This window comes from Dendrobium catenatum, unplaced genomic scaffold (assembly GCF_001605985.2).
Source record: "Dendrobium catenatum unplaced genomic scaffold, ASM160598v2 fragScaff_scaffold_1021, whole genome shotgun sequence".
In the NCBI taxonomy this organism is placed as follows: domain Eukaryota; kingdom Viridiplantae; phylum Streptophyta; class Magnoliopsida; order Asparagales; family Orchidaceae; genus Dendrobium; species Dendrobium catenatum.
The window spans coordinates 2,862,883-2,877,071 of record NW_021319483.1 but is presented as its reverse complement, the minus strand read 5'-3'; the positions used below and the strand labels follow the sequence as shown (position 1 = coordinate 2,877,071).

General features: G+C 35.1%; 1 protein-coding gene across 1 annotated transcript in view; it reads right to left on the bottom strand.

Annotated features, from left to right (window-relative positions):
- Window positions 1–13,492, bottom strand: part of LOC110106279 (N-terminal acetyltransferase A complex auxiliary subunit NAA15) — a 46,220-nt gene extending 32,728 nt beyond the window's left edge. Inside the window, exons 1-4 of the mRNA XM_020836114.2 lie at window positions 13,165–13,492; window positions 9,761–9,839; window positions 7,233–7,315; window positions 6,981–7,130 (exon numbers count right to left, since the gene is read on the bottom strand). Coding sequence (XP_020691773.1) covers window positions 6,981–7,130; window positions 7,233–7,315; window positions 9,761–9,839; window positions 13,165–13,215 — 363 coding nt within the window. The 5' untranslated portion in view covers window positions 13,216–13,492. The remainder of the gene's footprint in view (window positions 1–6,980; window positions 7,131–7,232; window positions 7,316–9,760; window positions 9,840–13,164) is intronic.
- Window positions 13,493–14,189: the final 697 nt, after the last annotated feature.

Sequence of the window (14,189 nt, the reverse complement as noted above, 5' to 3'; positions counted from 1 at the left end):
AGAGGAAATGTTATTTGTTTTGAACTAAGGAAGAACATACAGGAATTTTGAGGTATACATTTGAAGTTGAAATTTTATAAATAAATTTATGATAATAAATTCTAGAATTCAAATTGACTTTATATTGTGAAATTACTTAGAAATACTAAGATTAAAACTTAGCAATTTGAATAAGAATAAGAGGATAATGATTTAATCATAATGAGATAATTGTAATTCGATGAAGAAGATAAATTTGTGATTTAAATAAAAATGTATTATTATAGGCACCCAGTTAGGGAAGACATAGCTTAAGGATTAACAACGCAAAGCTAAAATCTTTAAAGTCAATGTGGGTGATTACATTTCTATCTTATAGCTATTATAGTTCTTTCTATCATTAACTGATATGACCTTTCATTTGTATATTTGACAGAGTTCATAATACTAATTTACATCAAAGAAATAATCAAAAGACCTCTTTCTTTCATTTGCATAATTACTCTCATATTGTATTAAACATTAAATGTGAAAAAAATATTATTGAAAACCACTCATCTCCAAATTTAAATATAAATATAAGACAAGATAATGAAAGGAATATAATGAGAGGAAATGTATATGCATGTTAAATAAAGGAATTAACCACCTTATGACACTGGTTGGTGATGCAATTTAACCGTGCACTAAAAATTAAAAAAAAAAATAGAAAAACATAGAAATGGAAAAGAAAGTACCTTAATGGTACAAATGTACAATTTAGAAGATGCTACTGAGACATGTTTATGTTAAAAGATCTAATATGATAAATAAATCAAAATATGTTATCTTTTACACCATGATGTTGTATATGCTTCACCTGAATGTTATATGTGTAAATTCTGTATAGATAAAATATGTAATGATCACTTATAATTACTCACATAATTTTTGTTTTATTTATATTTTTGAAATTGGTATATTATAAAATTATAATTAGCCACTAAGTTTTGTTGTATGAACTCAACCCATTATCAAATGTTTATGTTTTAGGCTCTAAATTGAAAATGTGACAAAATGATCTATGTACCGTAGAAGAGCAGCGAGTCAGAATAGGCATTTAAGAATCATATGTATGTCATTTTAGTTCATATATTAGATATGTATTAAATAAAATTGTTTTGTGTATAGATTGACTATTAACTAAATTAGGGGTGTCAAATATTGACCCGACATGAAAACCGATCCGGACCCAATATTGAAAATTCTGGATTCGGGTCAACCCATTTGCCTGACAGGGGGTTGGGTTCGGGTTTCATTTTCCTACCCGTTTATAAACAGGGTCAGGTTCAGGTTTACCCAAAAATCCGAAATCAACCTGGACTTGACCCACGAGCCACCGATCTGTGCGCACCAGTCGGTCCCAAGTCCAATCCGGCTTCCCACAACGCACCCATTTTGCGTTGTGTTAGCTCTTGCCCGCCTCGCCTGCTTCTAGTCCCCGACAATGGCAACGAATCCGCTTCCTCCCACTTCCTTCACTACCCGCACTACAATGATGTATAGCTCCCTTCTATACACTAACATTGATGGCTTGCACCGCGATGGCGCTACCGCTGCTGCTGGTGTCCAGGTACCGACCGCAGCGGCATGTTCCATGCTCATTCAGAGTCTCCACTCTTCGACATCACTTACCAGTCTCTCCCCATCAAAGTTCCCATCTCTGTCCGTTTTTCATTTCTGAATCTTCTAGAAGCCCATACCCTTTTCTCCCCGATCGACCTCTCTTTGACTACAGCAAGCTATTAGAGCTCTTGGCTTTCGCCATCGACTTAGGCTCGACAACCTACTCAACCAAGGTAATGAAACCGACGCCTCTCATGCTTCCTTTTTCCGCCCTTCATTCATCTCGATGCATTCCAGGGATTATAGTTCTAAGAATGGGATTCTCTTATTGCCAAGTTTGCCAGAGCTGCCAACTTCCCGTTCCTCCTCCAGCTCCCCCAAATCAAATTAACTCCCACAATCTCCTATCTGGAAACAAGACTGCGCTCTTCACTATCCCTTAAAGGCATGGTGGCGTATTTTGTGGACAAATTAACACACAAAAATGTGATGCCTAGATATTTTTTGCAAATCAGGTAGGGTCAACCTGGTAGCCCACACGGCTTGGGTCTGGGTTTAAATTCTTGACCCGTTTGCAAAACCGGATCGGGTTAGAGTCAGCCCGTTTGGACCCGGGTCAATTTGGGTTAGACCCAACCTATTGACCCGCTTTGACACCCTTAAACTAAATATTGGGGTTTAGTGGCTCTTTATACAACAAAAGATGTTTTTAATTAGATTATCTACAATGTTAATTGGAAAGGATTAAATAGTCGTCTAACCGACTGTACATGCCTTGATTTTCCAAGCTATCAGGCTAGGTCATGATAATTAAATAATCAGCTTCAAGACAACAATATTACCAATACCTCTTAAAAACCCCCCACCGCCGGCCATGTTTCCCCTACACCCAACTGCCAGCCCACCCTCCATATTCCCTTGATTCCAATTTCATTTCACCATCATTACTTTCTTAAATTAGCTCATGTCTTATTTGGAAAGTTTCCGAATTCAAATTCAAATGAATTTGAATTTTAAATTATTTCCTAAATAACCTAAATCTATTTTAGGAAATCTTTCAATCATATTAAATCTGAAACTATTTCAGATTTAACTCTCCAATCTCCCATTAATGCATGGGTCCACATACATTGTACGTGGACAACTTTTCTTTTCCCTCCTCATTAGGTCGGCCCCTCTCTCTCCCCTATTTTAATTATTCCTTTCCTTGTTAAGGAATTCAATTAGGGGAATAATTAACCACCTATTTATCCTTCCCTCCATTGAATTTGAATTTCAAAAACTTTCCAAAATTAAAACAACCCTATTTTAGAAACTCACCCAATCCCAATCTCCTTACCTACAAAATTCAAACCTCCCATCATTACTTTCCTTTCTTTACACAACCTCCTTTAGAAAGCTTTGATTTCAATCATTCAATCAATTTTGAATTTTGAAATACTTCCTAAATTAGACAACCTATTTTAGAAAAGTCCTTAAATCAAGTCCAAATCAATTTCAATTTGAATTTTATTTAAATCTTTTTCCTCAATTAAAGGTCCTTGATTAGACAAGCTTGAAACTCACCCCCCCCCCTAACCTTATGCCACCTCACCAAGCCGCCAGCCCCCTCCTCCCATCTCTCTCTCTCCTTCCTCTTTGTTCTTTCCTGGATTGGTTTCCCTCCAAATTCGAATTCAAAACAGAAATTAAATAAACCCCACTTCTCTGTTCGACATCATAAACTCTAGTTAAAGCACCAAAAGCTACTATAGTCCAATTCCAAGATGTTGAAAGATTTAAATTGCATAAAGTTTGCATTGCAATTGCATGGAATAGATACTATCAAGTCAATCCTGCAAAGAATATCACCTTCACAAAATTTATGGAAGGTATACATGGTTAGAAAAAGTCTAATACAATTATATAATTATATAATTAAAATTTATCATGATTGCTATTACGGATTAATTTGGTTATTTGAGAGGGGAGAGAGAATTCCTGTAAAAAATGTTTGTTTCAAGCAGTATAACTTTTTTGCAATATCTTTCTCCGCGAGTTCCCGACAAAGAAGAAATAAGTTATTTGTGATGGCTCATGATTTTTAAAAATACTTCTTAAGTTGGTCGCCTTTAGGTATTCCCTCTCAAGTTGTTATCTGAAAACCTTTCGCATCTATTATTACACGTGTCATGGCAGTAAGGAGGTAATTCCTCTTTTCAACTTGGCATCTTATTCTAAATTTCAAGTGTTGTTGCCTCAGTTAATCTATAGTTCAATCTTAAGATCTTGTAGGCCATAGTCTAGGATGTTCTTACCTTATTCATAGGAGACACGTACTTAAATGTTGGAAGTGGTTCAAAAGTGCTTTAAAGTTTTTTTTTTTTTCATGATCTTCACTATTTAATGTCTAGCTTTTAACACTCTATTTCTTATTCTTCTTTTGAGTCAATTTGACTTTCTACTGTGTTGAGCGGGAGGTTATTTGGACCATCGAACCAACCATATTGTTATTATACCTCAATGGGAGGTCATCTTTTTGTCATACTGAACAAAACAGCAGTCGAACTGAGTACTCCTAACTAAGAGAGATCATTTGATCAATATTATGTTACACCGGTTCATATTGAACAGGCTGAGTGCCGGCTCAAGTTTATAGGAGGCGAAGCTTGTCCGCCTCCTCTCCTGTTGTCCTCCCAAAGTGATGGGCCCCACTGATCATTATGTTTTCAAAATCAAATAGAGGGGGCGGCTAGAGCTTTGGGAGAGAAATCAAATTAGGAAAGTTTTTGTATTAAAGTGCATGAGGGGACTAGAAAGAGTTTATGTTTTGATTACTTGAAAAATTAGGGTTCTTGGTGTTTGGGCTCTAGACTCTCTTGTCTAGAGATTTGGGAGAGACGATTGATGTAAGCAAAAAATATAGGGGACCCTATATTTTTTGCTTAACAAAGATAAACTTAAACGACACCGACAAAGCAAAGACTAGAAGAGGAAAGAACAAACTCTTACAATTCAAATAAAACTAAAAAGAAGAAATTAAAAGACTACAAATGACTCTTGCAAACAAAATGACGACACCCTAAAGTTGCTGCACTTGGAGAAGAAGGATACAGATAGAGCGGCACTTGCGGAGAGACGAAGAGATTAGAAGCCCGATAAGAAGGGTGGAAAGAGCCTGCAGGATTTCCGGAGGGGATGAGAAAGAAGAGTGGAAAGAGCCCGCAGGATTTCCAAGCAACCCGCAGGTTAACAGATTTTTTTCCAAAAATCACATCATATTCAACTTAACTAAACTATTTCAAACATTACAATACCCCCCCATATATATAGGTATGAAAGGGGAAGACCAAAAGACACATAACATTAATTAACACAAGAACCTAAACATCACGAGCATTAAACCTATTAATGCATTGCACGAAAAAACATCCCAAGCCATGGAACCGAAGAGGTAGCCATGGGAGCCAAGGAGGCCAAGCGGAAACCAAGGGGCCACGGCCTCGGGAAAGAGCCCAGGCACGGGAAACCAGCGGCCGGCCGGAATCCAAGGGGGCAAGGCACAAAAAGCTATGGTGGAATTCAAGGAGCCACCATGGAAAAAGCAAATCTTGGAATTCCAAAAGCCGGTTTGGAATTCCAAGAGACCTACATAATTAAAAACATTAAAAGCATAAAAAGTACATTTAATATGAGATAAATATGAACTAAAATCATAGTTAATAATGAGCTAACCCTTAGTTCAATAAATAAACTAAAGACCAGCTCATAAATGAGCTAAAATTTCAGCTCAAATGGATTGAGCTAGTAGACTCAAGGGAAACCAAAATTTGATTTATTTTGGACTAGTGTTGACCCCCCCTTTGTCTACATCAACGATCCTCCTCTCGAATTGAGGATCTCTTGTATCTTGCATTGTGTTTGTTCATTTTGCTTTCTATAAAGACGTTGCTATCGTGTGCTTGCTCTTCTACGACATTTCTACGTTTTTATTGCTGATTTTACTGATTTTGGTTAAGTTTGCTTGCGAACTCAAGTAGATCCAATAGGATTACTTGCGAACTCAAGTATTTCCTATCATATTACTTTATCAAATCCTACTTCATTTAATTCAATTCTCCTACGTCACTCAATTCATATTCTCATGCACAATCAATTTTAGGCAAATCAACCCTCCATGGGTCTTGACATGTCTATGGCTTGGATTGATCCTCAAGAAGGGGTGCATTATGCCCCCCACAATTGTCTTCAGATGCATTATTAGCCTTTCTTAATTTTCTCTAGCAAAGTGAATTAAAAATAGCTAGCTAGAAGAAGAACCAGTACTTGTGAAGATAATTATGATAGAAGTACTTGTGAAGTGATAAAAGAATTTTCAATTACAGTAATGGTGCACGAAGGATCAACATTGAATTCATATTTTTGTGTATAGAAATGCTTATAAAATATATATTCAAAATTAAGGTGGCTTAGTATATAACGTTAGCAAATGGCATTGTTACAATTTATGAGACACCTACAAAATTAAATAGAAACTTAGAATAATAAAAAATATATAAGTGAAAAATATTTATGTCTCTTTGATCTAGTATAGAAAAAAAATGGAGAGATAGAGGAGGCTGAGTGTGAATGTATACAGATGACCAACAAGACCAAGTCCAATATATATTCACTTTGCAGGAAAAATAATACATAGCTTCTCAATAATCATTAACCCAATACTATAGTAGATTTGATATATAAAACAACCATCATTGTGATACCCAAAACTTGATATAGATATGTGCGTTGTGCTGTAAAAATTAAAATCATCATACTATAACATAGAAATATGAGTTTCTTGATTAATCAATTCATATGCTGATCAGTTGATGAAATCATGGAGAATGTACACGTGATGATCATTTGGGCATATTTCTCAAATAAATCAAAATTGCTTTTCAAAAAATTAGTCAAGAGGAGCAATACCAAATGAAGCCTAAGTCTCATAGAAACTGCTAGAAAGTGCATAGTTACTTTCTAGGCAAGTAGAATTTTTGTTAAGCATAACCATTTTTGCTATAGAAGGCAAGCAATACATTTGCCAAAAACTGATCACTGTATATGCCAATCCAAATATGATCATGATGAGTCCCAAAAGTTAACTTCATCAACCAACTTAAAGTTGGTAGTATATTAGATATATTATTGGGCTTGTACTATGCCAGAAAAGGAAAAACCTTTATATTTGTACTTATAAAAGATCATGATGCAGTGCCATAATGCAAAGTGTAAATATATTTAAAAAGTCTTAAAACTTGTGACAATTACAGGGTAAGTGCACAAGCACAAGAACCATCCAGTAAATCAAGAACTTTGCAGCAAAATCTAATCCATTCTAGTAGTAATAAAACAATACAGACATGAAAAATCCCAACCTGTAAAAGGGAAAGATCCCTTAAAATTTCAATATTGTCCGGGTCTATCCTCAAAGCATTTCTGTAGCATTTAATTGCCTCTCGGTATTCCCTATCTGACCGATATAATAATCCATAGACATGCCAGCAAACATGGCTTTTAAGATCATTCTGCAAACAATACCAACAAACGAAAAGATTTTCTGTAAAATTAATGACAAAAAACAAAAGAGGAAAATGATTCACCAAGCTGTACTCTTTGAAACAACTAACCTTAAGACCTCGTCGAACGAGTTCATAAGCTTCAGATTTTCGATCCAAGCAGTTCAGTGTTAATCCTTTCATGGACAAGGTTTCTGATAGAAGTTGAAAAATGAAAAAAAAAAAAGTAAAACAAAAAATTTAGAACAAATTAGCAAGATCCTCAAACAATTAAGCAAGTATGAAAAGACCAATAAAAAAAAAGAAAAACAGACAACTGAAGAACTCCCATATCCAAGTGCATGGTGCTATCAGCAAAGAAAGGTAAATTCTGCAATTAGAACTTCAGAATTACATGCCTGAGGAATACTTTGATGACTAACATTATTACAAAACTTATTGCAATTGGTGTGGTTATTTAACAGGCAGATATTAAATCTTCAAACTTCTCAAAAGCAGTCATGGAAAAGTGGTCACTTTGGCCTTTGTGTGTAATTGGGTGCCAAGTTTGGATAAGCTTGGCACCCACGCGCCACCAACCAAACAAAAAGGAAATGAAAAGCTTCGAAATATTTCCATAAGCATTAACACTCACAAAATAACAAATAACATTGTCCTTCACAACCACCATAAAAATTGAGGTAAGGGCTGGAGAAACTACTACCCATAATGCCCACAAAAGCCCACATCAAAACCATGCGCAAAGGCAAGCCTAAGAATAACTATAAGAGACAAAGAGCCACTGTCCAAATTAATTAAGTCAAAATTCAAAACTAGATTAAATTCCAAGCTTCAACGCCCAAGCCAAAATCAGATCATTTACAGACAGGCCAACATAACCATTAACTATCACAGTATCACCAATTTATTACTGGAATTATCTAAATTGAAACTATGCCAAACAATATGAACTAACCTAAAAGTAGAAAATAAAATACAACATTCTGAATCATCATTACAGGCTTGTTCTAACTACAGAAATAATAAGATAAACCAATAAAAAACAAATGAACTGAATACAAATTATTGCTTGATGGAAAGCCTTCGACATGAATAACGATGAAGATTTCAATTAGACCACTTGGGTAATTACATTTGAGGAGAGCACAACCTTTTCACCATGCAATTTGCTAGATGATAGATATTTACAAAGATCAATGATGCAATAGCACCTAACAACATATCTATTTAACCATTAGGCACCTTCAGTGCTATTATGCTTGGGACATTTGCTAAAATCAATTCATTTTTCATTTTCTTACAAGTTATGAGCTAAACAATGTAATGCATTCTATGTTGAAGGATGCAAATCTAAATGACTTTAAACATATTGTTAAATTGATGCTTCCTCCTTATTAATAGAGCAAACATCAATCACTTCCACATCATCTTCTTCTAGCATTTTATTATTATCCCCACTTAACACTTTTAGATCCAACTTTCACATCCTTTACCGCTATTTTCTTTATAAAATAGAGCTGAAATTCACTCACTCATATATTCCTTTTCATTATTTGATACTTCTTTTTTTTTATTCTTCCATGTCCGTTAACCTTATCTCAGGATAAGTTTGGCACAGAATATTAGAAGTCATCATTTTATTTTTCCATTTTGTACTCGAGTATATTTGACTTTTCATATATTGATTTTCTTACACAGAAAATAACATAATATTTACAACTCATATGAAGTTATTATTTCGTGAAAGGCTGAAAGCAAGTTACATATACTATCAAATCTAGGCTACTCCATAATTTTTTCCACAGATTTAGCATTTGGCAGTGATGTTGCTGTAGAGACTAAGAATTCATACTGCCATCCGTAAATAGTTAGAATAAAACTGATGATGATGACAAAGACTTCATAAATTATATCATTTCAAATTTAATCTCACAAAAAAATGTGATGACATTGCTTCTTGCCACTTGCATGGGGTGACTTTGTGTGCCTTAGGGGTAAGGTGGCGCTCACCTTAACAAGTATGTGCTTTGTCACTTTAATCTACCATTTAAAACTTTATTACATAACAAAGATGTTTAAATATTAGGTCACAATTTGTATAATGTGGCCATCAGAAACTTTACTTTTATAGCTTATGTGATTTTATGTTTATTTAGTGGCGAGTGGATTTAAAATTGTCCTTGTCCTTCGTTATATTGGTCTAGCTTAGTATCATTTGGTTTGTCAATAAAACACTATCTACTTTGTCCCAACAAATATTTTCACAACGACTATATCATAGCCCAAGTTGAAGGACCAACAATGAAATCCCAACTCCAAAATTAGAGTAAGTCGGCCAGCCAATACTAATTCAATAATTTATTTTGATCTTTTGATGATCCAAGAGGGCATATAGAAATCCAACAGTTAACACAATTTACCTCAAATCATACGAGATAATTCAAGCTTAAAAGATTTTTATGTGAAAGTAATCAAGGATATATGCAATGCAAATAAGTAAACAATATTTACATGAAAGGGTTTCTATAGTATAGCTTAAGGCAATAAAATATCACATAAAAGTTAAAAAAAAAAAATCAAACATATAACCTAAGAAAGAACACAAAAATAGACTATCAATTAAACATCAAATTTTTTACCTCCATGCTCAGGAAACTTCTTTAATATAGCATCTGCAGCCTTCAAACCCTTTTTATATTGCTTGGTTTCATAGGATTTCTGTGATGACAAGAACAATGTAAGACATAAATTATTAATAAACGAAAAGCTTCTTAATTTAATACTACAAACAGAGATAATAATGGTACATTCCTTCTGAGGAATAGCACTCATTCCACCACCTCACAAAATGGACAACTATAAGAACAAATAATCTAGCACTTCTACTGAGCAAAAAAAAAGATAACTTGAGGCAACAACTAAATAGAAAATGCAATCAGTAAAATGTAGTAATGCACTACAACAAACTTGCAAATGTCCAAATATTACCCACAAAATTATGTGAGATAAAAAATGGAGTAGCTTGAAGGTGAGTGCTTTCATAATCAAGTGATGCTACCACCAACAGAAGAAGGTCAACTCTGCATGAGCATTTGCTCACAAAGGAAAAAACGTTAACACGGCTGATATAGTTCGATATATCACAGAATTTCATAGCATCGTTTCACTGTTACAAGCTGGCTTATTTAAAATGCAGTTTGCATTGCGTTATACGCAGATTCCAAAGCAGGACAATGCTAGCTAAGAGTATTGGGCAATAGCACAAATCAAAATTTTAAAAATTTTAAAATCACCCCACCTTTTAACTGCCACTAACCATTTACAGTATGCCACAATGTCACGCCAGTGAGTAGGCAAGGATAAGATATATTAACAATACTACTAGGCAGAACACATTAGAAGTGCTCACCCTCCTAAACACAATCTCCCATAATTACTGACTTCATTTCTAAAAAAATTCCATAGAAAATTCAAATAACACAAAATCTTAGAAAGTTCTCGAGCATATGTCAAAAGTAAAAGTTCTTAAACAAACTAAAAATTTTAATTTATAACTAAGAAATCGAACCCAACAATCCAGTCAAGCTCGAGCTTTCCAAACGAGCCAAGCACGAGTCTAAATTTTTTTAACGAGATGAGTTTCACCTTGAGCTCAAATTCGAGCTCAATAAGAATTAAATGAGCTCAGTAAGAATTAAACGAGCTCAACTCTATTAGGAAAATACTCGATTCGTTTCCACCCCTATCTAGAGTACGAGTCAAAATGTGAGGGAAACCCAACAACTATGGCAAGTAATTCCCTGTCAACACTAAAGCTGCATGACCATCCAACTTAGCATTTACTTGAAAAACAACTAGAACCACATTTGAATTACTGAGCCTAATAATAAAAAATAATTTTTCAACTCATTTATGTTCAACTTGACAATTAACATTTAACCATGTAAAAGATTATCATTAAAAAAAAACATTCCACCATATGACGTATTTGAGAGTATATAACAATGACAATCTTGCACATAAATGTCTAAATCGTACTCCACCATTAGAACATCCATTTATTTCACAAATGAATCAAAAGCAAAGATGTGCTAATGTTGACCCAACATAAGGCACACATTGGATCAATAAATAGTATAGAACTCTTTGGCCTCTCGATTCTGAAGATTCAAGATTATGTTCTCCACAACCTAATGTCATTTAACAACCATAGAGTCAAACAACCCCAATTTTTTAATGAACATCATATGACCACATCCAAGGGATTAAATTAGAGGGGTTAGCTCAAACAGCTACAAACCCAAGAAACCATCTAATGATGCAAATGAGTTAAGTTTAAAAAGGAGGGCATGCAAATTCTGGTAGAAGCAACATATGAGGACATAAAACGAACTGAGAGAGAAGCATATCAGCAAGTGTCATAGCCCATCTATGATTGAATATCAAAGCTAGACACACAGCATATCTCACAAATATGAGTATGTTGGTTGATATAGATGCATCCAACACTAATCTTGACAATAAGGCTATATCTATAAGATTGTCTAGTCTTTAAGGATAGAACATTTGCAATATGCACACCAAACATCCATCATAGCCAATTAGGCTACTCATTCAGACGGTAATGAGCAAGTGTTCATTTATGTTTGTGTTTGGAAGGGATGTTTTCATATTGATGGTTAGTTTATGTTTTATGAACGAGTAACTAGGGCATAACTAGTGCTTGGATGTTTTTTATTACATATTTAGCATGATGAAGAGTTTTATGGTAATTCATGTTTCAGTTGTGTTTTGGATGCATTATGTAAAAGTAATGGTTAGGGAGCTTTGATGTCGTTTAGATATTTAGAAATAATTGATGCTTGGCCATATATGTAATTGGCATGTGTCTCTAAATTTATTTTGTGAAAATAATTAATTGTTGTGGTATTTTCATGGCAATTATATGCATTTATTAACATGATCAAGAACAGATATGGCCAATTAAATTAGGAACATATCACATGTCTTAATGTGATTGGTTATAATGTTGTTGATTGACTATTCCTGGTATTGTTGTATTGATGTTGCTGGACTACTTATTATGTAATACACAATTATTATGTAGTGATTCTCATAAAACTTAATTTATAGTGATAATTATAACTGTAGTGTTTATAGTAATAATTATGTTGTTGAAAGAGAATCACACAAAGTGAAATTTTAAAGGGTATTTTTGCAGGTTCTTCAACATGGATTGAGATATGCAAATTGAAGGATTGATTAATTTCACTGATCATAGATAATCATATTAGCATAATTAATAGGGCCTAATGTTAAACTAACATTAGTAATTCACTTGTTTTTAATTCACCAAGTCTTTTAACTCTCTTGAAATATTCCAATCCACAAACAAACACCCAATTCTCTGCTGGAAGGAATTAGACAACCAAATAATTTTCTAGATTTACACCATAAAGATTTACTAAATCTCACATGCATCCAAGCAGCTCCTAAATCTTTCTAAGGCGCCATATGCATACTAAAAATTCAAATTTGAAATTGCAATACTGATCACTACAGTATTTATTTCCCCATAATGATTTTAAGTATATCCAGTGAATCGTATTTTAATATTTCATCAAAAAAGAAAGCATCTTCATAAGTACCAAGCAATACCAATCCACAACAACATCAGTAACAAGCCACCACCAATATACCATCCAACTTAAATTTATAGCCAACACAAAATAGACCACAGCAACAGTAAAAGACAGAGTAAAACAAAAACGCATAAAAGCAACTACCCATTGCCCACAAAGCTGACATATTTACAATCCAGCACGGACCACACCACATGAAATTTCCAAGCTTAATCGATTCAAAGTTACGATTTTCCACCTAGCACAAACCACAAGCGAAGAAAGTTCAAATAAACAGCAGCGCCATCGCACAGAAGCAACACCAAACATAAACATGTGCAGTAGAGGTAAGTGAAGAAGCAAAGATGCCGATTCAATTCGAAATATAACCATCCGATGCAAAAATGAATTATGGAACTTACAACAATGACTTTAAAGAGGTTGGCCTCCTTCGGAGGCAGAGAAGACCCCATTCTCGGCGAGCACAGAAACGAAAACCCTAGGAGAGAAACCGACACGGATTCGGGAAATAAAAGGATGAAGGTAGCTTCAACCGGAGGGGCAAAAGAAGGCTAAAATATGCGGGGATTGTGACTGGGGAGAAAAAGGAAAGTCTGCGCCTTGGTCTCTTCTCTGTTAATTTAACTCCGCTGCTTGGGATCCTGGAACCCTACGCCCTTTGAAACAACAGAGAAAACAGAAGCACTCGCTTGGGAAAATGCCCCGATCTTTTCATAGAATTACGGATGGGAACTGATATTCTGACAGAATTGAACTTCGCCTACTTGTCAATAAGTAATAACATATGTAGGGGTGTCAAATTCGGGTCATGAGTCGGGTTCGGATCAAATTTAAAATTAATCCAGTACTATTCGGGTCAACCCGAATCTAGAAACGGATCGGTTTTTCGGACCCGAACTTGTCCCGCTTCGGGTCCGAGTTAACCCGACCCGACCCGAATGATCCGATTCGAACAAAAAACTGCTAGTTTTCAGGTCCAAAAACAGGATCAAACTCCTTTTTTCGGGTCAAGAACAGGTCAACAACGGGTCAATCTTAGGTTTCCGAGTCAAAAACAGGTTATCGTGTCAAAAACGGGTCAAGTTCGGGTTGACAGGTCAACCCAAACCCGACCCGATTTTTGAAACGGGTCGAATTATTGAACCCGAAGCCGACCCGTTTCGGGTTCAGGTCAACCCAAATCCGAAATTTTCGGGTCGGGTTCGGGTAGGGTTTTCGGGTCGGGTCCAATATTGACACCCCTAAACATATGGGATCGTAAACGGGTTGGCCCGTCCAAATAGTATCATGTTGGGCCATTGTATTTAGGAATAGATGTATATAACTATGTTTATTTTAAAGCAATATTAATATGCGAAGATCATAGTATCCTATACGGGATCGTAAGCGGGTCGGACTGTCCAAAAAGTGTCATGTTGGGTCATAT